We start from the raw sequence: 27943 nt of genomic DNA on the forward strand, positions 1-27943 counted from the left end.
TATATATACTGTTTTTAAAGAGGTTATTTTCTATTTTATTTTATATAGTTATATATATAAATATATACATAACAGGGAAGTTTCGACCTTGGCTGCTGGAGTTCTAAATTTCCGACAGCACTTAAACGCAGCGCAGATGTGCCTCCATTTTGTTTCGGCCCGTTTCCGTGTTTCCACGAAAGGAACCGATTAAAAACGGTGTTCACGGGAGAACCATGGCTCTGCTGGCGGGTCCGGACTGCGGGTAAAGTTTTCCGTGTTTCCCTGGACACTGGTTAAAGTGACTCCGAAGCGCCCCTCCGTGTCCTCGCACCACAGCCGTTGACGGTTTCACAGCAGCCGGACTGCGCCGGACTCTGACAGCTGAGAAAGTAAACAGCTCCATGCTAACGAGCTAACGGCGGCTAAGCTAGCTCCGCCGTGTTAACCGCCAACCGAGCTAACCGAGCCAACCGAGCTAACGCTAGCTAACGTTAACCTGTTAGTGATTTATTTTGTGTGTTAAGTTACATCACCAGGACGTGCCAGACAACGCCACTACGGCACTTTCCATCCATGTTGTTGTGGAGGACGAGGTTATCCAACGTCTTCTTCTTCGAGCCGCAGGGTGAGTGCTGAAGCTAACTTTACTCCACCTAAGTTTAACATGAAGCTCCCAGGTGAAGACGAACCTGGGAGCGGCTGAACAACCTGCCCAGGCCCGATGAATCCTGCTTTTACTGAGTTTTATATACAGCTGTGGAAGAAGTACACATATTATTTACTTATATAAAAGTACACTGAATATGTTCCACTACAAATACCCTAAAAGTGCTGCGTTCAAGCCCTTTTATTGATGTACAATCCTTGAGACAATTGATACAATCCTGTAAAATAACCTGTAATGCTTCATGTTTTATACACGGAGCTTATCTTTTATAAGTCAAACATTCATATTCAAATGAACTAAAGCTGTCAGAGTAATGTAGTGGAATAAAATGTACAATAATTATTGGGTTTATTGGGTTAATTGGCTATTTAGTGACATAAAAAGCCTAAAAACAAACACACAGAGAGCCACAAATCCTGTTTTCTGAGCTTCATTCATCATGGTTTATACACTAAGCTTATCTTATAAAAGTAAAACATTTAGTCTTAAAATTAACAAAAGCTGTCAGACAAATGTAGGGGAGTAAAATGTACATTATTTATTGTGTTTATTGGTTAATAGGCTTTACTTAGTGCCATTAAAAAGGTAAAAAAAACACACACAGAGCCACGAATTCTGTTTTTCTGAGCTTTATATCCAGTGGTGCAAGAAGTACATATATTATTAACTTAAATAAAAGAACACTGAATATGTTCCAATACAAGTAGCCTAAAAGTGCTGCGTTCAAACCCTTTTATTCATGTAATATCCTATAAAATAACCTGTAATGCATCATGTTTTATACACAGAGCACATCTTTTAAAAGTTAAACATTCATATTCAAATTAACTAAAGCTGTCAGACTAATGTAGTGGAATAAAATGTACAATAATTATTGGTTAATTGGTTATTTAGTGACATAAAAAGCTTAAAAATAAACACACAGAGCCACAAATCCTGTTTTTCTGAGCTTTATATACAGCGGTGGAAGACGTACACATTATTTACTTGTACACTGAATATGTTCCACTACAAATACCCTAAAAGTGCTGCGTTCAATCCCTTTTATTCATGTACAATCCTATAAAATAACCTGTTATGCATCATGTTTTATACACCGAGCTTATCTTATAAAAGTAAAACCATTAGTCCTAAAATTAACAAAAGCTGTCAGACAAATGTAGTGGAGTAAAATGTACAATAATTATTGTGTTTATTGGGTTAATTGGCATAAAAAGCCTAAAAACAAACACACAGAGAGCCACAAATCCTGTTTTCTGAGCTTCATTCATCATGTTTTATACACAGAGCTTATCTTATAAAAGTCAAACATTCATATTCAAATGAACTAAAGCTGTCAAACAAATGTAGTGGAGTAAAATGTACAATATTTATTGGGTTTATTAGTTGATTGGCTTTACTTAGGGGCATTAAAAAGCCTAAAAACAAACACACAGAGCCACATATCCTGTTTTTCTGAGCTTTATAAACAGTGGTGAAAGAAGTACACATATTATTTACTTAAATAAAAGTACACTGAATATCTTCCAATACAAGTAGCCTAAAAGTGCTGCGTTCAAACCATTTTATTCATGTACAATTCTATAAAATAACCTGTAATGCATCATGGTTTATACACCGAGCTTATCTTTTATAAGTTAAACATTCATATTCAAATGAACTAAAGCTGTCAGACTAATGTAGTGGAGTAAAATGTACAATATTTATTGGTTAATTGGCTTTATTTAGTAGCATAAAAAGCATAAAAACAAACACACAGAGCCATAAATCCTGTTATTCTGAGCTTTATATAGAGGAGTGGAAGAAGTACACATATTATTTACTTGTACACTGAAAATGTTCCACTAACAACAGCCTTAAAGTGCTGAGTTCAAACATTGTTACTGATTTACTATTCTGAAAAATAACCTGTAATGCATCATGTTTTATACCCAAAGCATATCTTTTGCAATAATAATTTTACTTTGTGGCATAAAAAGCCTAAAGAAACACACACAGAGAGCCACAAATCCTGTTTTTCTGAGCTTTACATACAGCGGTGGAAGAAGTACACATATTATTTACTTATATAAAAGTACACTGAATATGTTCCACTACAAACAGCCTAAAAGTGCTGCGTTCAAGCCCTTTTATTAATGTACAATCCTATAAAATAACCTGTAATGCTTCATGGTTTATACACTGAGCTTATCTTATAAAAGTAAAACCATTAGTCCTAAAATTAACAAAAGCTGTCAGACAAATGTAGTGGAGTAAAATGTACAATAATTATTGTGTTTATTGGGTTAATTGGCATAAAAAGCCTAAAAACAAACACACAGAGAGCCACAAATCCTGTTTTCTGAGCTTCATTCATCATGGTTTATACACCGAGCTTATCTTATAAAAGTCAAACATTCATATTCAAATGAACTAAAGCTGTCGAACAAATGTAGTGGAGTAAAATGTACAATAATTATTGTGTTTATCGGTTTATAGGCTTTACTTAGTGCCATTAAAAAGCCTAAAAACAAACACACAGAAAGCCACAAATCCTGGTTTAGTTATATAAAAGAACACTGTGAAAATGCTGCACTACAAGTAGCCTAAAGTGCTGCGTTCAAACCCTTTTATTCATGTACAATCGTATAAAATAACCTGTAATGCATCGTGTTTTATACACTGAGCACATCTTTTATAAGTCAGACATTCATTTTAAATTAACTAAAGCCGTCAAACAAATGTAGTGGAGTAAAAAGTACAATAATAATTTTACTTAGTGGCATAAAAAGCCTAAAAACAAACAAAGAAAGCCACAAATCCTGTTTTCTGAGCTTTATAAACAGCGGTGGGAGAAGTACACATATTTTATACTTTTAATACGAATAGCAACTAAAGTACAAGTAGCCTAAAAGTGCTGCATTCAAACTCTTTTATTTATGGAAAATCATCTACGGTAACCTGTAATGCATCATGTTTTATACACAGAGCACATCTTTTATAAATAAAACATTTATATTCAAAGTAACTAAAGCTGTCACACGGATGCAGTGGAGTAAAAAGTACAATGATAATTTGCTTTACTTAGTGGCATAAAAAGCCTAAAAACAAACACACAGAGAGCCATAAATCCTGTTTTTATGAGCTTTATAAACAGCGGTGGAAGAAGTTCACATTATTAACTTAAATAAAACTACACTGTGAAAATGCTGCACTACAAACAGCCTAAAAGTGCTGCGTTCAAACCCTTTTATTGATGTAAAAGTGAAGCAGAAAATGGAGATACAATGGAGGTACAATTAGTGTGCGGTTAGGGCTGGTCCATAGATCAATACGATCATTTATCGTCTTTCAGTAGAATCGTACTGTGATGAAATCATATATTGAGATATCATGATACACAATAATGTCCTCTAAATCAACAGTAACCAGCAAATTAACTCCAAATTGTTAAAGTTATGGTTTTATGATCAAAATCGTCATATGTACCAGCATGGTGCCCAGAAATACACCTTCAAAATGATGTTTAAATGTCTATTGTGTGTTTATATTATATATAGATCGGCTTATCGCACTGCCAAAGAAACAGCGGCTGAACCTTTACATCACGTGGACATCCATGTGGTTATTTCTTAAAGACTGTACATTAATTGAATAACCAGAAAACATGCTTTATCATGATATATATACCGTTTCAGCCCCCTGTACAGTGCTCTCTGCGTGTTTTCCCCATTAAAACTCCTGATTTTGTCCAACAACATTTATGATTTATGATTTAATAATGGAATAAATACACGTGTGCTTTGCTACACTGTTAAACAACTTACGGCACAGTTTGTCTTGGAAGTGATGCTATGTTACGACTTCACTCTGCGCCGCAAAAAGCCTAGAAACACACACACACACACGCACGCACGCACGCACGCACGCACGCACGCGCGCGCACGCACGCACGCACGCACACGCACACGCACACACACACAGGTAAAGGCCTTTAGTTCAGTGTATTTCCTTGCCCACGAAAGCACCTTACTTCCTCGTACGGCCCCACTCTCTCTGGCTGTATTTCCCTGTGTGGCGTCACACTGTTGATGTGGGGAAACAAACTCTTTCTCTCCGTTAAATGTTTGGATGAACATCGTAACGGGACCAAACGTCAGCGATCAGAACCTACTTATGGACCTCACTTTGCTTTCATCTTGAATGGAAAGGATTTGTCAGATTATTTGGGTCAAAGGTCAGGACCTGTTGCTTTTTATCAGGGTTATAGCTGTCAGTTTAAGGTTTTCTCATATATATATATATATATATATATATATATATATATATATGTGTGTATGTATGTGTGTGTGACAAAATTAGAGCTGCAACAATGAGTCGATTATTCAATTAGTTCTCAACTAATAAATTAATCTGCAACTCTTGATTATCGATTAATCGGTTGTGTAAAAATGCTCTGATTCCAGCTTCTTAAATGTGAATATTTTCCGGTTTCTTTCCTCCTCTGTGACAGGAAACTGACTTTCTTTGATTTGAGGACAAAACGAGACATTTGATGACGTCATCTTGGGCTTTGGGAAACACCGATCCACATATTTTAAACAGTTTTATGATATTTTACAGACCAAACAGCTAATCGATTAATCAACAATGACAATAAACGTTGAGTTGAACTGCAGTACGGCAATATTTACGCCATTTGGACGCTTTACGTTCTAAACTTTGCACCTTTTGGTCATTTTGCACTAAACTTCTTAATAAAAATGAGAAAATACGTTTTATTTTAAGGTATTTAATTCACACAGAAGTACGCAAAATTAGGCATTACCATGTGGTTATTCCATAAAGAGTATTTATTGAACTTGGACTAGAAGAGTTTGGCCATCGCCCGGCCCTATATGAAGCTTTTCTCCGTACTATTTTGTTTTCTGTTTTAGTAAACGGAGTATCTTTAAGGTCTTGGACTGTTGTTCAGACACAGTAAGCACTGGAAACGTGTGATGGGAATTTGGGGTATTTGTTTAGATTTGATTAATTCCTATAAATGTCCCAGAAAAATGTGTCAGCGTTGTGTCTTTGGCACCATTATCACCTCAGTCAACCTAACCCCAGAGTCGTGTATCTGGAAACTTTTATTTTCTTGTTTTTTTTAATCCTTTTAAAGACGCTCAATACTTTTTACATCTGTTCAGGGTTTTGCTAAATACTTCAGCAGGAGACTCATTTTATTTCACCTTTGGCATCAACAGTAATCCACAATAAAAAGAGTGAAAGTATTCCAAAAATAAAACGTAATTTCCGCTGCAAAAAGCGCTTATTTTTTAATATCTATAAATAATCTATGCAGTCTGTAAGCTGTCGTTGTAATGGAAAATTCCCATCAGATGTTACCAGAGTCCAAACCGAGCTCCTAACAGTGGTTTATTTTTAGAAGATGTTTGTAAGCAAGTTTTTGGTCCTTCTACTTAATAAATGACGTAAAAGATTAATGTAAATATGTATTTCTTTAAAGGATTAATTAACCATTTAACTGTTGCAGCTCCACGTTAGAAGCAGAGTGATTAAATACCAGAAAGGCCGACCGTGTATGTTGGTTTATTGTTTTTTTTTACTGCTTTTCCCACTAAAAGTAATCTAAAACATGGCTTCCTCTGTCAAATTGGTTTGTGCGTCTCAAACAGAGTTGCGTTGTGTGAGGTGTGTCAACAGCGGCTTGTGTAATTATTCTGATGATTATTAGTATAATAACCGGCTTGAAACTAGGATCTGTGTGGCTTTGGTCCTTGTACGCTCAGCAGATCTCAAAACATTTATTTTTCCTCCGGAGGAGCGATAACCCCCGACTCTCTTCGTTTAAACCACGTCACTGACTGACTGACTGACTGGCGAGCTTGCTCGGTGAGATTCCTTTGGTTTCCCTCGGTGAAAACCTGCCCCAACACTCAACCGGGCTGCCTGAGGAATGGAGCAGCAGCAGCAGCGGCAGCGGACGGTGAGGGTGGGGTGAGGAGCTGCTGCTGCTGCTGCTGCTGCCTGCAGGAGCCAACAATGGGCCCAGACAGCTAACTGGTTTGGGGAGATCTAATGACCTCAGTCGCTGTGTTGACACACTTAGAGCAGTTTCAGGCGGGGTTTATCATAGGTACGTTTATTAAACAGGCATACACTCAAAAAAGAAATAAAAAAGTGTAGAGGAAGAGCAACAGATGAGGGATCCCTTGTGTGTGCAGAATGGACCGACATAATAATGGATTGGGTTTATAAAGCGCCTGTCTCAGTACTGAAGGAGCTTTACAGAGTCCAGGTCCCATTCATTCACACAGACACACGTGGTGGTGGTGGTGATAAACTCCTACAGTAGTCGCAGCCGCCCTGGGGCAGACTGACGGAAGTGGGCTGCTAATCAGCGCCTGAACAGCAACATGTGAGACCACATCCACCTTAGGAAAGCTTTTCTGAAAACCTCTGCCACTTCAAAGCGTGATCCTCAGGAAGTGAAGACACCAAAGTCAGTAAGGATATGTTCACACTGCAGGTCTTATTGCTCAAATACGTTTTTGTTTTGTTTGGCTGCTCACATTACGTCTTTAAATGCGGCCTGTCTGTGGATTGCTCCTGCTCTGCTACCGATACCTGGGCTGAGCGTATCGATGTATATCCAATACCGATCCGATAGTACTGTTGAATAAATAAACCGTATACCTCGCCATGTGAGTGAAGGCATCAGGCTTGACACAAACATTTAGCCTTGTTAAAAAAAGGCAACAAATTAACACAGATGACAAGCGGTTGAAGATGAATGAATGAATGAATGAATGAATGAATAAATGTACTTACTATTATTTATTAACAAATAACAAAGTGTACATTAGCAAAGAAATAACTAACACTTCTGTGTAAAGTGCACTGCAAACCATTATTTTAAAATGTAATATAAAAAATAGCCGCTTCCTGAAACCCAACAAATAAGGCTTAATTAACTTCCTGTGTATTATATTAATAAAGAAGAAATGACTGGGTCGGCCTCATTCATCTGATATCCGAACTAGCTAATTAGTCAATATCGGAGCCGATACCCGGATCGGTGCATCTCTACTCCTGAATGACCCGCATGCATATGTCGATCATTGATGACATCACGTCACAACGGTGTCTACGGAAGCGAACATGGCAACATCAGTCAGTTGCTGAACTCTTTAAATAAAGAATAAATAAAAATAAATCTAAATAAACATGTTCAGTATTAGTCAGTTGCTGAACATTTTAAATAAAGAATAAATAAAAATTTAAGTTTGACACCATTTGTAAATCGCCTTAAGCACGGTTTTCTGTAAAAGTTTTCATATTGGCGCTTATCAGAAAACCTAAACGCTGATGTGGTCATGATGGGCCATCTTTCTCTCGACCCTCCTTCTCTCCACACTTCACTGACGTTTCCCCGGAGCTGCTTCAACAACGGCGTCTTTCTCCCAAGAATCTCCTCCATGAGCACATTTGTTTCCACTGTGAAGCAGCAGAATGAACCGCGCTGGCGTCCGTCCTCCTTTCTCTTTTTAAAGGTAGCTTTCACGTCAGCAGAAAAGTCTCGCAACTAATCCTGGTGATCTCATGTTGTCACCTGTTTTAGGGTTTGTCCTGTGTTAGGTGGAGTGTGTGTGTGTGTGTTCACCTTGAGCCTTAATAAAACCACGATGACGTTTTGATAATGAGTAATGCTCATGTGGGATTTAGCTGAGGGTGTTTTGATTGTCTTAATCGTGGTAAATGTTACTTTTCTGTCAGATCTTTGACTCCCATCTGAGTCATGGTTTCATATTTTCCCGTCACAAATCATGTGAGACATCCTGGGTACTGAGACAAGAGACAGGGACTTGTGTTTTGTGTACTTTAATACACAATAAAGCATTTTCACTCTGCCCTTTTAACACAGCGGCTTCTGTCTTCTGGCTAAAAAAAGACTAAACGGGTTAAATTCAAAGGCATTAGTGCCGGATGATGTGCCCAAAATCTTCTATCCTGATATAGGTCGTTTTGCTATATACGTACATCATGATAATAATAATAATACTAATACATTTTATTTGTGTTGGACTCTACATTCAACAATCTCAAAGTGCTACAGAGCAGAATAGAAACATAAAAATAAAAGGTAAATTGAAAAATAAGTGTTAAGTTAAAAGGATATAATACGTTTTTCTGGTCATTCAACACATAAATGTAAAACTTTTTATGAAATAACAACACAGTAGGGATTTAACAGTACACTAAAGTCACAGTTCTGTACGTAACTCGTGAATTTCACTGCCTTCAGGGAGTAACGCTACCTCCGGAGAACCGTTACAGTGCTGAGGTCCAGATTTTGCTCTGATTGAATTGTAATAAAATGGGTAAAATTTAAAAAAAAGGCAAAATAACGACAGCATTATGTCGATTTGTAAAAAAGTCTTTAGTCATACTTTGTCGGCTCAGTCCCCCAAGACGACAGTTAACAAGATTAAAACTGTTTTCAATATGCAAATGATTTTCAGAATTTACCAGGTAACGTTTGTTCAACTTCTTCGCTTACTTTTCACGCGTGAACATTTTATTTTAAAGTAGAAAACGTGATGTGTATCTATGAAATTTCTCACTTTTAACTCTCCAAGTCTGTTTCTGCTTTCATCAATACACCGACTTTTCCACCTCCAAGCATAAAAACATTATTTTGAGGGGTTCATTCATTCATCTTCAACCGCTTATCCCGGGGTCGGGGGGTGCTGGAGCCGATCCCAGCTGACATCGGGCGTGAGGCGGGGTCCACCCTGGACAGGACGGCAGTCTATCGCAGGACACATAGAGACGAACAGAGACAGACAACCATTCACACCTACGGGTGATTTAGAGTCATCAATGAACCGAACACCTGCACGTCTTTGGACTGTGGGAGGAAACCGGAGAACCCGGAGAAAACCCACGCAGACACGGGGAGAACATGCAAACTCCACACAGAAAGGCCCCAGCCGGGATGCACGTACGTTCAGCGTCGAGGGTTCGATACCTCATGTTTGCTCAGTGGTCAAGCAGCTGGAGCTGTGTGAGGTTTTTTGGGGGCATTTTTTTTACAATGCAGCCACATAATTGTTTCCTGAATTATCATCTGCACTGTAAGCCAACGAGGCATTAACCACTTTGACTGTATGCTCTATACTGGAGCTGACTCGTCCTCATTTTTATGCCAATATCACCAAGCTGCAGCTGTGGAGAACCACCTTTTTAGAAACCTGCTGGTGTACAGAGAAGTGGTGTTTTCTTAAAAACGGAGGGTTTTCCCACTGGGGAAGACATTTCACACTGTGGACACTTTTTTCCAACCACATTTGCACAGACGATAGACAGAAAACCCTAAAGTATGACATGTAGAGCTGTGCCAGTAATAAAATACCTTCAGTATGACATTTCTTAGAACATCTGTAGAAGAAATGTTTGGACACACAAGAATACAGCGAGGAGGCAATTAAATATTGAGCTGGGCTTGGGCTAGAAAATGGTGAAAGATTTTTTTGAGCGGTTCCCAAAGCCCAAGATGACGTCCGCAAATGTCTTGTTTTGTCCACAACTCAAGGACATTCAACTTCCTGTCACAGGAGGAAAGAAACCAGAAAATATTCACTTTGAAGAAGCTGAAAAAAGAGAATTTGGACATTTTCTTTCTCTTTAAAAAAATAGATTATCAAAATAGTTGCCAATTAATGATCAATCTTTGCACCACCTACATGCACATCATACACATGTATTCTTCTTTGTGTATGACGGATATGGGTATACCTTTTTAGCCTCTATATTTTAACCCTTTACTGTTTTAGGCAACAGTTTTTAGTCTCCAGTGTTTCCTCAGGGGGCCTGCCAGTTTGGGAGTTGTCTCTGATCTTGGCCGCGGGGGGTGCTGTCCCGGGGACAGTTCCAGCCCGGGCGACTAGAGGGCTCTGCACCTTGGTGCGGAGGCTCCTGTCTGCCCGGGTTGGGGTGGTCCCTGTGGCGGTGCTCCCTGCGACCGTGGACTAGGACCTCTCCCAGTGTGGTTGGCCCCCCAAAGGTAGCTTCCTCTAGCCTCCTCTGTACGTCAGGTCTCGCTGCCCGGCCATGTCTCTGTAGCGACAGCTCGTGTTTGTGTAGGTGTGAGTGTGTGTCAGCGTGGCTGTGTGTGTGTGTGAATGTGTGAATGTGTGAATGAACGTATACATATGTGTGTATGTCTCTGTGCATGACTGTGGGAGGGTTGGGTTCTTTTAACTTTCTTCTCCTGATTTTATTTGATGTTTCTCTTTTTCTGTACATCTCTGTAACTCGGCACTTTGCGATACTTGTATGTATGAAAATCAGCATATAAATAAAGGTTGATTTGATTTGATTAAAAATAATAGTGTATTTGCCAGTGTACTCTGCAGATGAAAAGACCAAAATTAGATGAGAAAAGGTTTTACTTCTTGCCTCCTCATGGAGCTGTGGATACCACAAAGTGTTTTAACCTTTCTCTCGTTTTGGAAGTTAATTCAAGTTTTCATCTGGAAATACCAATGTTTGCAAATACAACTCGCCTGAAAAGATTCACACGTTTCAGTGTTTGAATGATCATTTCTCAGCCTGATCGGATAAAAACATGTCTGTTGTCTTTCAGGAGTCAGCTGAGACGGTGAAGTCCCGGTCCTTTGCCCCCCCGCCCACACAGAGAGGTGCCAACAGAGGGACAGGATGCCTATTCCTCCCCCTCCTCCCCCCCCAGGACCCCCTCCTCCCCCCACCTTCAGTCAGGTCAGTTTTTCCTTCTGTTTCCGTCCTCTAATATGTGCTGACGTTGTCAAAGCTTGTCAAAGTTTGTCCCCACAGAGGTGTTTTCACATTCCTCCCCTGAAGGAGGAAATCTGACATCAAAAGTATCTCGGGCAAACTATAGTTGGAACGTCACAAGCTAACAAACAACAGAAACTAATGAAAGATGCTACCTACACTTACCATTCGAATAAGCCCGTCAGTCCACCATTTTAGTGACAACAGACTCCTCATCTTAGTCTGTATCTTCGAGTTCAGGACGCCAAAACTATCTGGCTGTTAAAGTCTGACGTAACACCCTTTCAAAATAAGATTTCTGGATCCAAACGCTCCATTAAGACAAAACCGACACAACGACCGAACATGTGAACAATTTCGATCACCTCTTTCGTCAGTTAGACATCTTTTATATCGATACGAAAGAGGTTAAATGACAATTGCACTTTTTTCTTTTTTAAACTCTGATCTGTTCAAACAACGGGAACGCAGCAACATCTACATTGCTGCCGGGCGTTCCCCTTTGTTTGAACAGATCTAAGAGGCTTGGACCTTTGGAAATCATATTTTAAAAGGGTGTTACGTCACGATTTAACAGCCGGATAGACCTATTTCCAAACCGCAAGCACGCAGGTCGGGGAGCCAAACGCCGTTCTGTTCATGTTCATCTGTTCACGTGAACGTTCAATGTTCATTTCTGGCAGCGGAGGTCTGCTCTGCAGAGAGCTCTGTGCAAAGCCCCCCTTCAAGTAGCAAAACTAAAATCTGTAGTTATAAACTTCGCTGATGAAGCAGAACTAAACATTAAGCTTCTGAAATAATAATAATAATAATAATGAGTGAAGTCCTGGTACGTAATTGTGCGCACGCTGTCTCTCTTAACGGGGACACCGACACACCTGCCTGATGAGAAATGAAGCCATGTGCTGAAGCGGTGGACCGCAGCTCTGCAGCTTTGTTACATTTCATAAAATACATTTAGCAGTAATATTTTCCATAATGATATAATTTGTGACCCATAATATAATATTGAGAGTACATTACTTTTGGCTTAAAGTATTCACACATCGTATAAGCTCTCTAACGCGACACGAGGGGACAGTAATTTGATTTGTTTAGGAGGAAAAAACTTCCTCTCAGATCTTTAATGCAGTTACATGTTCCTGGAAAATGGAGAGGAAAAAAAAGCAAATTTCAAAGTCCGGGCTAAAGATCCTGTTTTCCTGTTTTCTCACCTGGCATGAACATCAGAGAAGGATAATTATAACAAAATATACAGTTTCAGGGACAGCAGTCAAACTCTGTACCCTGGCAGGAAGACACGCTGTCCAGTGAACCAGCTACTGAGTCACGTGACGTTTGTTTACGAGCTGTGGTTTTCTTTAAAGAGTGCAGTTTGAACCCAAACACACAAACTGTTCCACTACGGTTCAGACCAGAGGAACTGGAGGTGTGACGGCGAACTTTTCAACTCTCTTCGCAGGCGAACACGAATCCTCCCAAGCTGAGCTCATCCGAGACTAAAGGCAGAGGAGCTCTGCTGTCCGACATCTGCAAAGGCGCCAGACTAAAGAAGGTCGGCGTGGTCAATGACCGGAGCGGGCCCATTCTAGAGAGTAGGTCGCACGCACGCACGCACGCACGCACGCACACACGCAAACACACACAAACACACACAAACTGATGTGCAACAGTGAAACAAAAATCTGACGTTTTTTTTTTTAATCAAATGCAGTTTTAAGGCGTTTTGATAGTTTCGTCTGCAATGAAACTGAGGTTTTGCACCAGACGTCAAGTAATGTCATGACGTCATGACGTGAGACACAGAAGCTTCTGCTGCAGAGTACGAAAAGCCCCAGAGGGTCATACATTACAAACATTTTATTTCCTCTGTTTTCTCTTTTTCAAGATAATTAATTTGAGATCTGGAGAAAACAAAACGACAGTGTAGTCTATTAAATCAATTCAGGTACCATCATTCAGTGTAGCAATGTCAGAGGAGCAGGAGAATATCGATCGCCATATCTCTTAAATCAAATAAAATAGCTGAAATACGCCATCTATTACATCTATATCAGATAATGTTCACATTAGTGTGCATCTAAGGGCGCACTCACACTGTCCTTGACACTGCGTTTGACCAGTGTGAGTGCAACCGCTCCGCGTATAACTGCGCCCAGCTGTGTTCGCCTGTTGGGACATAGAAAATAGAAGGAGGGCCCATGCGCGGACATTTAACAACAACAACAACAATGGCGGCGAAAGGTTCACGTTGGTGTAATGCTGAGGTGGAGTGTTTACTGCAGATTTAGTCGGATGAAAATATTCAAAAACAGTCGACAAGATGCACAAAAACTCTGAGGTCTATGGAAAGATTTGTAAACGAAGCCACGCATCGCGATGACGTCAATCAATGCGTGTGACGTGTTACGGCGTGATGACGTATGGACAGGCAAGAAGCATTTGCGCGAGGCCCAGGTAGTGTGAGTACAAGCGGGCCTGGGGCGCAGGGGGAGAGGGAGGGGAGGACAAGTACCCTAAAGCCCGGGGCGCGGTGCGGAAGGACAGTGTGAGTGCGCCCTAAGAAGACGGTTAGCAAGGTTTTTAGCTTTATCAGAGGCGTGAGTGAGCCTGATGTCCTCATTAACTACATAGGTTGTTTTGGTTTGTTATAACAATTCAAAAATATTATATTTCAACAGCATAAATACAAGTACAGGGAGGAATTAAGATATAGATTACAGTTTGATTTCACAACAGTAAATAACCAACTGAAATCATCTGTCATTGTTGTCTATAGTGTTCTTAAAGATATGAGAAGTCTTTATGAGGCGTTACGTGTCAGGTGGGATGGAAATCTCAGGCCTATCACGTTTCATTCATCATCTGTCAAATTAATTATCGTTATCACGGGAAAACCGAGGAAATAAAATGTTATGTATGACCCTTCAGGGCTTCTGTAGCAGAACGATTAAATGCTCTAGATATTATACTTTTTATTTTAGATTGTTTTATACAGCATTACGTAAACAACCATGCGATACCATGTTAGTTTGAATTGACGTGGGTCTCATCTCTTCACCAGAGGCAGGAGGTGGAGGAGGAGGAGGTGGAGGAGGAGGAGGTGGAGGAGGAGGTGGAGGTTTCGGAGGAGGAGCACCGATGGGAATGGGAGGCCTTTTCCAGGGAGGTGTGCCAAAATTACGCCCAGTTGGAGGTAAAGACTTTTGCCGTATTTCTGACGTGATCATCTATATTTGAAAGTGACTTTGTGATGTCACGATACAAAAAACAACAGTGGTAGGAAACTATTTCATGTTGCACAAATGCTCCTTGTGACTGTTCTGCAGCTTATTTTCAATTTTCTCGTTTAATCTTTGGGTTGTTTGGTTCATAAAATGTCACAAAAGGTCGCACCGTCTTTGTTTAAGTGTTCTTACCACAGAGAGAGAGCCTGAAGTCAAAGTCCACCTCTGCAGGGAGCTAATAAATAAATAAAGCTCATAAAATCATTGATAATCAGCAGCAGTCCAACACAAACAGTGTATCTGCTCATGCACTCAATAAACTGATAAAGGAGAAGGAAACTTTCTCTGTTTCTACTGAGCTTTTACTTTTATTTCTCCCCTCAGCAAACTGTTCTCCACGATCATTTTGTGGTTATAGAAATGTTGTTTTAAAGGCCACAGGCCATAAAAGTCCTCAATGTTTGAATCAGCAGAGAGGATTTGGACTCGAACACGGTTATTTTCAGCTTAATGGAACTTTTTCTCCCACTTATCTCTGATGGAACAGATGTTATTTGTGGTCGGCGCTGAAGCAGTGAGGGACGAGGGATATTAAATATGAATGAAAGGCTTAATTTAGAGATATCAAATATTTACAGTTAGACAAAGCGACTGTGACCTTTGACCTCCTTACTGCAGTGGAGAGAAGCGAAATGATGAAGATATAAAAAATAAGAAGCCATATTGATACTTAGGGGTCAAATTTGGAACAGTTATTGTGTGTGAGTGTATAAATATGTAGTATATACATTTGTTGAAGGGAAATTTTGCAATACGTCGACAGGTATTTAATTTATTGAATTACCACAAAACAAAGACATTTCTCGGCAGAAAATGAAACTACTCTGATAATAGATGAGTCCTTTAACTCCTTCCCTCAAACAAAAATGACAAAACTTGTTCCTGTTTCTTAAATGATTTACAGTTTATCGTCATGTGGTGTGATGAGGTGCTTTCCATCCACCTGTTTTAATGCACGTTTTCAATTTGCGCATAAAACCCTGAATTGAAACGCTGTAATTTTTGAGAAAACGCTTGGCTGAGGTGGGAAAGTTGGCAAACTGATAAAAGCCAAACGTGACATCAAATCATCAAATCAACCTTTATTTATATGGCGCTTTTCATACAGAAAAGTATCGCAAAGTGCCTTACAGAGATGTACAGAAGAAGAGAAACATCAAGTTAAGCAGGAACATAGTTAAGCAGGAACAGATTTGGTGAATAAATGACACATCAGCCCGCTGTGGTGGAGCCGGCGGTCAGGTGACTGCACGCTCTCCCTCTGCATACACACTGAGATCGCCTCCTACTTGCGTATAGAGAGTGTGCATTATTATCTTGAGTATATCTGACATGTGGGGTGGGTTTAGTTCTTGTATGATGTCCTAAACGTCATCTCTCTGTCCTCCACATAGATGGTTCAGCCGGCGGTTCAGTAGGGAGATCCGCGCTGCGGCCCCCAGGGGCCCGGCCCGCTGCCCCTCGGCCCCCCACTGGCCGCTCCCCCTCACCTTCCCCGGCCAACAAGCCCTCTCCACCGGAGCACCAGCGATCCCACCGCCCCTCGCTCCCTGACATCTCCCGCCCCCCCAGCAGCAGCTCCTCCACAGGCAGCGGGATGAAGCACAGCACCTCCGCCCCGCCTCCTCCTCCACCTTTCAACAGAGGTGGTCGCGGCAACGCTCCGCCTACGCCCAGTCAGAAAGCACAAGCGCCGTCTTCCTCATCCTCCTCTCACAGCAGAGAGAAGCCCCTCCCACCGACGCCCAGCAGAGGCCACACCCCTCCCAGCTCCGTGAAGCCGCCTCAGTCTTCCAGCAGACCACCAACAGGTGGCTCCTCGGCTCCTCCACCTCCTCCACCGTACAGACCACACACCGGCGTCTCCAACGGGCCGTCCCAAGTAGACGGCAGTGGTGCTCCAGAGCTGCCGCAGAGGCACAACTCTCTGCACAAAAAACACACATCAGGAGGCAGCAGCCAAGGACGCAGCCACGCTCCTCCACCTCCTCCGTCACCGTCCCCTGCCTCCCAGCCGGGAGGAGGACGACCACCCCCACCCGCCAGAGAGCCGCCTGGACGCAGATCAGGTACAGCACACTGTAAACGCACAGAACTGTCAGTGTTCAGTTCTGAACAGAGGTCACTACTCGTGCTGCAGGTTTAATGTCCGTCACAGATAAAAGAAAAAGCATTCGAGATCACGTTGCAGTCTGTCTGGAGATTAGTTACTGTGTACATTCGTTAAGGATGTGTTGAGTATTTGATGAAGACAACATCTCAGCTGGAGGAATGTTCATGCAGAGGCCGAAGCAAGTTTTGACTCGTGAATCTCTATTGTGCAAACGCAGCCTGAACATTTCCTCCACATAGAGCTCACCTACTGTAGGTCCATTTCTCAAAGCAGACAGGATTTAGTTTGGCTTTACTTCACTTATAAACACCCGTCTCTTCTGAAGCCAGGCTTCTGCAGAGATACTTAACGTACTGTAGTTTAATATTTCCTGTTATATCTACAGCTGTTTCTGTGTTTTGGGACTTTTTTTTTCCCCCCATTGGATCAAATCAGAGTAGTTCAACACATGGAGTCAGTGGATGTGTTTTGGCTTGTTTGGGTCGATGCCCATGTGGATTATGACACACATCAAATGCCTCAGCATATTGTTTAAGTAGGTAAATGTTTTATGTGCACATAATATAAAAGACAATTCCCATATATATTTTAGGTGAGGTTTTAAGATAAGCTCGTAGTTGGTTTCTACCTCACATGCATTTACATTATTATAACTTCTCTGCCTCTTTAGGAAACCAGCAACAGGTGTATTGATTCAAATGGGAGAAGTGAACACAGATAATGACATTTCCCTTCAGCCAATAATCACTAAAGTAAATATTGTCTGGATCTGCTCGGCTAAGCTAACGTCTGTGAACACCTCAGAGAAAAACATTTTTGCAATTAGCTGTGTAAATATCTATGTCAGCAAAAGAAAACATAAAAATATTCTGCAGATACAACTTTTCATTAGGGTTGGGTACCAGTCTCATTTGAACCGGTACCCAACGATCCGTGACCTTAGACTCCGCCCACTCCACAGAGTTGACTTATTCGCCTGGCATTGTGACGTGAAACTGCGGTTTTCTCAGTTAAACTAGAAGAGCTGCACACATTAACTATTGTACTCCTATTCAAGTTAGCAAAGCGCTAAACAGAAGTGAGTCGGTTCAGACCGGACGTCTCTTTTGATCGGTTAGGAAATATCGAATCACCTTCCTCCATGGATATCAGTGCAGGTAATGTCCGACTGAAGATGGAAACGTAGTGAAATTAGTTACAATTCTATCTGATGTTAGGCTACAACTTTCTCTCTGTAATAAGAAAAGTATAATTGCAGTTGTAAGACACCCAAACTAACAGTTATTTATCCTATTTACTTATTAACATTTTATTTATGTAGAACAATTTAAAACAAAATACAAACCCTTGCTTACTCCCTTTTTCTTCAGGCTAGTTTTTATTTTATTGGAGGTTAAAGATTATGGATAATTAGGGGCGCGGCCACTTGAGTGACAGCTGGCCCCTGGCCCTCACTTTGCCCTCGGAGGCTAGTTGTCAGGATTAGCATCATTAGCATGCTAACTCCGTCATCTCAACCTGAACTGCGGCCATTCAGGTGGTGGTGTTACTACAAGTGACAAGATGGTTTGCTCTTCGATCGACTGTACAGACAGATGGTTTAGGAACACACTGTATTAACGTTAGCTTTGTTATGCTAATTAAGTAGCTGCACTTGCACCATGCACTCTATCCATTGTCGACACATACACTAGATGCTAATCTGGAGCACCAGGAGGATTCGGGCCGTGAGGGTCGGTGTTTTACAGTCTATGGGCACAGTGCTGTGTTGAATATCACTTTAAATCATAGATCGGAAATGCTCCCTGCACTTGACTCCTGGAGCCGGTGTGTTCTCCGCTCGAGACTGACATGGCGGTGGTGGTAATGTTGCTTATTCAGTAATCGTCAGCCAGATGGACGTATCTCCCTCCCCCCAACGTCACATACATGCCCTTTTTTATGAAGAGGAAATGAGGCGGAGTCAAAGTCTGAGAAGATGGCGACTCACGTAGGCGGGGACGATGGGATCAAGTTTAAATAATTGACATCGTTGTAGAGGTTTCATCCATCATATATATATTATATACTATCTATGGTCCGTACCCTACCTTACTTTTCACCCATCCACATGACGTCCACTACTTTCAAACGAGACAGGAAGTGTGAACCGCTTTACTCCACGGGCACATCTTTAGTATAGAGAGAGCCTCTATTTATATTACATGTCTATATCAACAGGCATATTTTGATATGCCTAATTGCATTGTCAATTATGATTAGCTGCTAATAAAAGCACAGAATCAATGTATTAATTTCTAGGTTTTATATGGTCATTGAGAAACTTATCATTGTTTAAAGTTAAGTTGTGATAAATCCCAGCAGAAAAGACAAAATCATGATTATTCAATATGAAATGTTTTTGTCATTAAACACTCGTGAGTCTCATCGTTTTATCTTGAAGAAAGGAATTACTTGAGAATTTAAGACGCCTACAACAAAACTCGTGTCAAAACGTTGTAGAATGAAACCTTTTATATCTCACAGACATTAAACAGATAAAATGTCAGACGTCAGAGCAGATATATGGCTCGCTGGAAACCGTTTTTTTTCGATTCATGATTTGAATTCAGAACACACACACACACACACACACAAACAAACACACTAACACACACACACACACACACACAAAACAGGAACGCACTTGTTAGCCGGAGCTGCGTGTGTGTTGTGATTGGACGGCGGGGCGATTCGCCACGAGGCCTCCTGGTTCCTCTGCATTCCTGCAGCCCTGTGGAATATTCCAGCATTCCTCTTCTTCACTTTCATTCTTCCTTTTGCTGCTTTTTTCTTTGTTTTTACATCAAATTACAAGTTGTTTCCTGTCGTGTTCCTATTCTGTGCTCCTGGTTTGTTTCGTTCTTTTATTTCCTCCATATTTAAAAGATTAATGTTGCCGTGCAGCAGAGACTGGTTCACAGTAGAGGCTCTATGACGGTATATAACAACAAAACACACTTTGACATTTTAACAAGGTAGATTTGTCAATTTAACAACACAGTGTTGTTCTCAACTATTGAATTAAGTCCAAAATAACTATTCTTACAACACAAATATTCCACCTTTTTCCCTGTCTCTCTGGGTATATTTGTACATAAGTTAGTGAGTATACATTGTTTTATGTTATTACATTTTATTCTATTCCAATTTAAATGTGTGTATACATGTGTGTAGCTTGAACTTGGTCAACTTGGCTGCAGTTATCGATTCATGAAAATAATGAACAGATAAAATGAAAATAATCATTGAGTTGTTTGCTCTAAAATGTCCGAAAAAATTGTGAAAAATGTTGTTCAGTGTTTCTCAAAGGGCCAACACAACAACAAACATTAAGTTTTTTTGTCACAGAAGAGGAAAGAAACTAGAAATATTCACATTTAAGAAGCTGGAATCTGAGAATTTGGACTTTTTTTTTTTCTGTAAAGATGACTCAAAACCATTAATTGATCATAAAAATGGTTGTTGATTAATTTAATGTGAAGTCATCTACAGTACGTGAGTCATGGAACAAGTAAAAACACACTAAACGACAAAATAAGCCCAGAAATATTAAAACATGATGCCCGTTTTATAATCTGTAATAATAATAATACTTTATGGATGCTGTAATTCAGAAACTGCAGTTCTTCATCATACATGTCATCCTCATCATCTGTGTGTGTGTGTGTGTTGTTCACACAGCTCCCCAGGTGCCCCCCTCCGGGTCTCGTAACGGCGGTCGGGACGCCCCTCCTCCTCCGCCCCCGTACCGCATCCACAGCTCTGCGGCGTCAGAGCCTCACAACCGAGTGGGCAAACCTCCTCCCCCTCCCTCCTCTTCCTCCTCCGTCTCCTCATCCTCCTCCACCCGAACCCCGGCTGGACCCCCTCCACCGCCCCCGCCCATCCGGAACGGCCACTCCTCCATGTCCTCCTCGAGGTCCATCATGGGTGAGTCAACATGTTCCTCCTCCATTCCTGACTTCACCATCAGACAGCTGCTAAAAGATTTGTGCACTCGGCTTTTGTGACTTTGTCTTTATTTTACAAAACAAACATGAGTTTAAGAACAAAACAGGACGTTTGTTTATTTAGCATGACATCATTTAAAGGGCGCCAGTCTCCACATGGTGGGAAGACACGATGTAAATATGCTGTTGATGTTCACGTATTTCTTGCACGTTCAGGAATAATTCTCGAAGTCTGTTTCAGTTCCCAAACGTTTGCACTTCGGCTGAGGGTAGAAAAGTTTTTGCAGTAGTTTGATAGTTTGTGGTTTCTGCATTTGCACCGTCACGCTTCACAACAGCCACTCATGCCCCCTTTCGACCAAGACATTTTGAGGGCCGGTTTAGAGCCGGTGCCCAATTTTGAACCAGTTCTTTCCGTATCGACAGCCAAAGAACCGGCTCTCAGTCAGGAAAACTGGTTCCAGAGCGGCACCAACTCTTTACTGGTCTTGAACCGGCGCCAGAAAACGTCTTGCATGCTTTAAATAAATGTTGTGATTTTAGAATTTGAGTATTTTATTGTTTGTTTTATTGTTTTTGTTGTGTTTTATTTATTTCTTTGGTCAAATTAACACATTTTCGAAAGAGACATGTCTTGAGAAACACGGTTTAAGTTAGGTTTTTTTTTTTTAAATGTTTATTCACAGTTATGCACAAGAATTATTCACAGTTCCTTTCAGAAAATCAAAGAACTATTAACAACTCGGCAAGCTAAAATAAAAATGTACATGTCTGGTGTAATGGCAGTTTTCATTGCACACAGCAACAGCCCAGCACTAGAACGGGGTCTGGGTTGGTCGAAAAGGGGTATAAATGACTCATTTCACTCAAGTCCAGAAAAGCTACACGATGAAATAATTCAATCCCATTTACTTTAAGTTAGCTGGAGCCATAAACAGGAAGTAGCTTCTGGTTTTCCTGCTCTGAGGGCCCAACCTCAAGTCGTGCCGATTGGGCATTTTTTGCTGCAGAAGTTTTTGGCTTCATGTGCTGCTGAGCATATGAAGCAGCTGCCTCCAACACTGTATCCAGTTTTCTTTATACATTTATGATAAAAACAGCTGGGTGGTAACTAGGGTCGTACAATTGATTCCTTTTTCATTTCCGGAGCACGTGAGCCGAGAGGAGATCATTTCTGCTCCTCACTCGTGGAGCTGTTTGTTCCTCAGATCGCTCCGTCTGCATGGACTGCAACGCTGCAATAACACAGAGACGAGCTCGGGCGTGCTTCGATCTCATGATGTGAGCGTTATCAGAGGGAACCTGGAGTAAAACATCCCACTTTTTAAAAAATCCGCTCTGAGCTCTATCCAAATAAATAAATAAATCCTTGCTCCTCGGCTCTGCTCACATTCTGTCGTCCAACTGTACCTTCTCCAGATCTCCTTCAGTTTGTAATGCAGGTTTTCTGTTTAATACATTTTTTTATTTCTCTGTTTTTTGCTTTAGTGAGCACCTCCGGAACCACGTAGGACATTACACAGCCTAAACTTAATTTAATGTGTAAAGCCGGATTATTTACCCGTTAAAACCCCAAATATCTGATTCTTTCATGCGGTCAGACTTCCTTCTGCACTTTGCTGCGACTAAAACAAGAATTCAGATGTGAAGAAACGAAGGGAAACTAAAACAACACGAAGCGGTCGGTCAAATGAAGTGTTTGAACGGACTTGCTTTTTAAATCCACCAGTTATTCTGCTGTTGCACTTGTATCTTTTATTCTCCTTTCACTCTCAGCTGTGTGTCTAATCCTCACTCCCAGGAGCTGTGGGCGCAGGCTTTTTTTCTGATCTTGATGTGATGGTGATGAAACACCGCCGATAGTCAAATGTTCCACTGCAGCCATGCAAACGAGCCCTTTTTCTGTTTCCTGCTGTACTAGAATAAATCAGGAGGGAAGGGATGATTCCTAGATTACTGTCTGAGGTTCATGTGTAGTACGCAAATAAGACACACATTCATTCAGGGAAGTGATGCGTTGTTCCAGCTCATTTAATGTTAAGTTGTTCACTCAGCGTACAGTGTAGGACTTCTTTTATACACAGTCCAAAACTTTAACCACAATGTTGTAGTATAATAATGTTAATTTACAGACAAGGTAATCCAGAGGTTTAAGAGTCAATCACCTGACCGACTGGTGACGTGTTTCACTGCTGAAGATCAGACGTAACAACAGGAAGTGAACACCTCTGCAGTAAACAGGTGTTCCTAATGAACTGGTAATTTGATGTATGTGCACATTTTTAAAAAGCTGCTGTTTTGTGTTTGTCTCTTCCCTCAGATGATTTTGAATCCAAGTTCAACTTCCACCCTATTGAAGACCTTCCCCCTCCAGAGGAGTACAGGCATTTCAACAAGGTTTACCCCAGCAAAAACAACAAGGGTACGAGCGCAGCACGGCTCACGTGTGCTTCTACGTCTCTGCACCGCTCACTGAGACTGTTGTTGTCGGATGAGTTTGGTTTATTTGTCCAGTTTAAATAAAAGAGAGAGAAGTGGAAACTCAAGTCTTAAAGTAGAACAACAGTAAAAAATCAAGAGGAGGAAAAGGTTTTTAAGATGAAGCTGTGTGTCAGAAGGAAGTTTAGTTTAATGTGACAACAAATACAGATAATTGTGTGCCTTTTTGTAGTAATCGTCAGGTTAACAGTTAATGGTTTGTGTTTTTGCCCCATTGCCTGCCCTGTCCGGTGCAGATTTAGCTCAGTGAGAAGTTAATTGTTGAGGTGGAGGCTCAATCTCTGGCTCCATCTGTCCACAGCACCTGTGCTTTTCCTGCTGTGAGAGTCAAACTGTGCACAGATGCCCCCTCTCACAATGTGGACTAAAATGGAAAACAATTTGTGATTCAGATGCGCTCCAAAATGTTTTGGGTCCTTCCTCGGACCGTGCTACACCTTTTCACCAAGGCTAATGATTTGGTAACCGTGCTGACAGAAACCAAGCCGGGGCGCCTCGTAGCTCTCCTGTCATGTGGGACTTAAAACCTGTTTCCAGGAGCTACCGTGTTTTCCCGAGTATAAGCTGCACCAGCTAAAAAATGCATAGTACATAAAAAGAAAACCCATAAACATTTATTTTATAAAATCAGAGACCAAGAGAGAGACCAGCTACCTGGGCGTGGAGACGTAACTGTACTGTTGACACGCCTCTCCGGGCGGCACGTTGTTCAACCACCCGTGTGTGAACTTGTTCCCCTCGCTGTGGCCATCGAGCTTTTAGCCCCAAAATTAGCTTTTTTTGTTTTCTTCATTGCACTTTAGAGGATCCTCCGCTTTTCTCCAGTCCCTCACAAGTTTCTCGCTCACTCCAAACTTGCTCGATTACCGTTTTCATCTTCAGTGGTACAGGAGTAACAGGAGGAGCAGATACTGGCACACAAGCCTAGAGCGCCCTCTGTCAGTGTGAAAACAACGAACATGTGAAATTATATATTTTAAATGTACTGTATAAGTCACACCTGAGTTTAAGTCGCAGGATCAGCCAAACCATGGAACATAGTGAAACTTATTACCGTATTTTCTGGACTATATTTCCACCAGTTGACCTGAAGTGACCCCTGCTCCTCTGTCTCTCCTTCTTCTGTCCTCAGGCACGATGAGAGGAGCTCCTCCGGCGCCACCGGTGGGGAGGTGAACGGACCCTCAGCTCAGGACTTGAACTCTCAGTCAGCACCGAGGAGCGAGAGAGAGAGTGAACGAGAGAGAGAAAGAGAGTGAGTGGTGAAGAAGACACACTCAAATCACACAACACACTACAACACACACCAACACTAAAAGCCACCAGCTGGAATACACACGACAGAAACGCTACGACACCACGCAGGTTTGACACGACTCGCCGGTCACCTTCTGACTTTTGCACGAGAAGAAAAAAACAACAAAAACCACTCGGGAGGTTTTCTGACTGCGACTCCGCCTCGACTTCTTCTCCGCCGCTGCCTGCTGAACGTAGAGGACTCAAACATATCAGGACCAAACTCTCCGGACACTTCCAAAACCTCTGCATTCCATCTTTTTTTTTTTTTTTTATGCATAATCACGATAATAATGGTGAGTTTCATAATTCTGAATAACGTTTGATTTTGATGATTTTGGTGTCAGCATTAATTTGTGGTTGGGGAAAAAAAAAGAATTCAACTCTACGGATGGATTCCCACAAAACTGATAATGCCATGAATGTGTGGGAGCTTATCGACAATTATTATTATTATTATTATTATTATTGTTGTTATTTTGGATATATTTTGTCTTAAATAGCCATTCCAGCAGTGCCAGGCTGAGGGTGCGTTTGATCTACCCTCTTGTGTCAGTGCCAAACGCGGGTGGAGTCAGATGAGCTGCACAGGTTCAGTTCACAGACGTGTTCGACGTATAACTAACATTCAATTCTCCTCTCTGATCAAAACGCATCGCTAGAAAGCTCGTCAAAGTTCTGACAGAAGCCTTGCATGGTCGTTTATTTTATTTTTTACATTTGGAGAGGGACTATTTCTTCTTTCGGTTGTTTTGTTTTTTGTACCCCCCCCCCCCCCCCGCCCTTTACTATAACTTTATTATATTTCCATATTCAGGCGATGTTGCACGGCAGCTTAACTGCTTAAACCGAGACACTGTGCATGACGCTTTTTTATGCACTTATGATAACGTGAGATCGCGGTTTTTCACGTCTAAAAAAAGACAAAACAAACAAAAAAAAACTAAAAGGGTTCTTTGCTTATTTTTTCCCCGACGTGTTTGACAAACTGTTCACATGGTCGACGTCTTTCTCCAAAAGCACGCCGCGGTCCCTGTGAGGTAACGACACTAAAGTGTGTTTGATGTTTGCCGCAGGTCTGCAGAGTTCCTCAAGGTGTTATTAAGGGATCATTTATCGACTTTCCATCCAGGGAAGTCGCTGTTGAAGTGTTATTCCGGCGCAAAATCATCCCATGGTCTTTTTCTGCACTAAGATCCATAAGCCATTGAGACAGTTTTTTTTCCTGTAACAACTTTTAACGGAAAATCCTGGAGAGATGCTAACAGCCAGAGGTGGCTAACACTGATTAGCTCGGGGCAGTACGGTGAACGCATTCAAACGTCTTTTTTAACCACTAATGCTGCTGAAAATAACACCAAACCTCTGCAGCAGCATGAGAAGAGTCTCTACACATAAAACAAAACACCAATGGGCTCCTTCCTTTTGGATTGACTTTGGTAAATGAGTGGAATGGACTTTACTATGAGAGGAGCTGGTACAGGAGCCAGTAGGTAAGTCTTTAAAACACTCCTTAATAAACTCTGGGTTCACTAACTACGTTGTTGGTGCTTTGTTTTCTGTGTCAGGACTCTTCTCATGCTACTACAGAGGTTTGGTGTTATTTTGAGCAGAATTAGTGGTTAAAAAAGACGTTTTAATGCCTTCACCGTGCTGCCCCGAGCTAATCAGTGTTAGCCACATCCGGCTGTTAGCGACTCTCCAGGATTTCTCTGTTAATAGTTGTTACAGAAAAAAAACTCTCACTTATTTGATGTAAGTAAGTGCAGAAAAAGACCATGGGATGGTTTGGCGCCGGAATAACACTTTGAAAAGCTCAAATCTGTTCTGAATAATCAGTCATTTCTTTCGTATCACTTTCGCTGCTGCTGGTGACCCCCTTTATACAGAAGCACCGTACGGCCGGAGGACGACGACGACTGCGTGTTGTTGGATTGCTATGCAAAGAGCAGTTTGTACAGATTGTAGTTGGTAGCAGCTAACCAAAAAAAAAAAACAGAAAAAAAACACTTAAGTGCCAGAGAACTGTTTAAGCAGACGGAGGTTGTTTCCTTTTCTTTTAAGCTTAACTTTAAAACACTAATTACATCCTATTGAAAACTAAAATGAACAAAAAGAAAAGCTCCTCAGTGACGCAGCGCCCCCTGCTGGTCTTTGCCTTACAAAAGAAAAAATCTGTTGTCACTCTCATCGGTACCAGTGCTTTGTATTGTTTTTGTTTAGGGGGGAAAGATGATGACGACAAGGTAAATAAGAAGCAAGTTTATTTGAAAATGCAATAAATATTGTATATTTACATTAAGGAATATGGTAATCATAGCTATTGATCTATTTTTATGTTGTAAAAAGTTTGTAATATAGGAAAGAGAAACGATTATAACGATGTTGCAGTCGGGAGCTTTCGGTCGCTTTAGACTCTGTTAGCGCCTCTCTGGATGTTTGACCATCAGGGGGAACGAGCTGATCGGATTTGTGAGGTTTTTGCCAACGAGCCAACGTTTTTGGGGATCCTGTTTCTATGATGCCGTGTGGCGGGGGCCGGGCGCTGTCGTGGAGGCGTGTGGCGGCCGACCACGACCACAACCACACAAAACAGTGGAACTACACTTCCTGTCCCGCACATGGTTGTTGTTTTTTTTTTTTTAAATGTCTCCTGTTCTCACCTCGTCCACTCTTTAAGAGCGACAGCCCCGGTGGTCATTTCATGTTAATCAACCATGTTTTTATCATTTGAAATAATTTCAAATAAATATGGGGGGAAAAGGGTACCTGGTGTTTTTGTTTGCTCCTCCTGCCGTCGACTCTGTGTTTTACTGTGTGATTTGTTTTATAGTGGGGAAGAATATCAAAAGGTTACACATGAGGATCTGTGTTTCTACAAAAACCCAAGATGACCTCCTCAAACGTCTTAGGTCAGGGTTAGCGAACCCAGTCCAAGACCTAAAAAGACTCTGTACTATTTTGTTGTCTTTTATAGCAAACGGAGAGAAGCTTCATATGGGGCCTGTCAGAGACGTTTGAACATTATCTCTTCAAATGTTCTTTTTAAAGAAAGGTTAAGTGTAAATAAAATCAACCTGCACGACATACGGACGTCCCACATGGTGACTGTTAAACAGGAGCGTGTTGAGCCATTTTCAACCCATTAAATGCTGATTTTGTTTTTATTTTTATGTTTATGTTAATGTGAGAAATGAGAAATATTAATATTAGCATAAAATAAAAATATGTTTACAAGTACTTTTACTTAAGGATCACAATTAATTAATTATTTGTAAAAACATTTATATTTAAAAATGAATAA

The 27943-nt window shown here is 41.2% G+C and overlaps 1 protein-coding gene across 1 annotated transcript; it reads left to right on the plus strand.

Moving 5' to 3' along the window:
• The first annotated feature begins 178 nt into the window (after positions 1-178).
• Positions 179-27407, plus strand: wipf2a (WAS/WASL interacting protein family, member 2a). The gene is made up of 8 exons (XM_083925933.1): positions 179-607; positions 11283-11416; positions 12915-13047; positions 14526-14648; positions 16134-16808; positions 20576-20824; positions 23165-23266; positions 24476-27407. The coding sequence occupies exons 2-8, from the start codon at positions 11357-11359 to the stop codon at positions 24517-24519; spliced, it is 1386 nt and encodes a 461-aa protein (XP_083782059.1). The 5' UTR covers positions 179-607; positions 11283-11356; the 3' UTR covers positions 24520-27407.
• The last annotated feature ends 536 nt before the right edge of the window (positions 27408-27943 follow it).

This window comes from Echiichthys vipera, assembly GCF_963691815.1.
Source record: "Echiichthys vipera genome assembly, chromosome: 2".
Classification (NCBI taxonomy): domain Eukaryota; kingdom Metazoa; phylum Chordata; class Actinopteri; order Perciformes; family Trachinidae; genus Echiichthys; species Echiichthys vipera.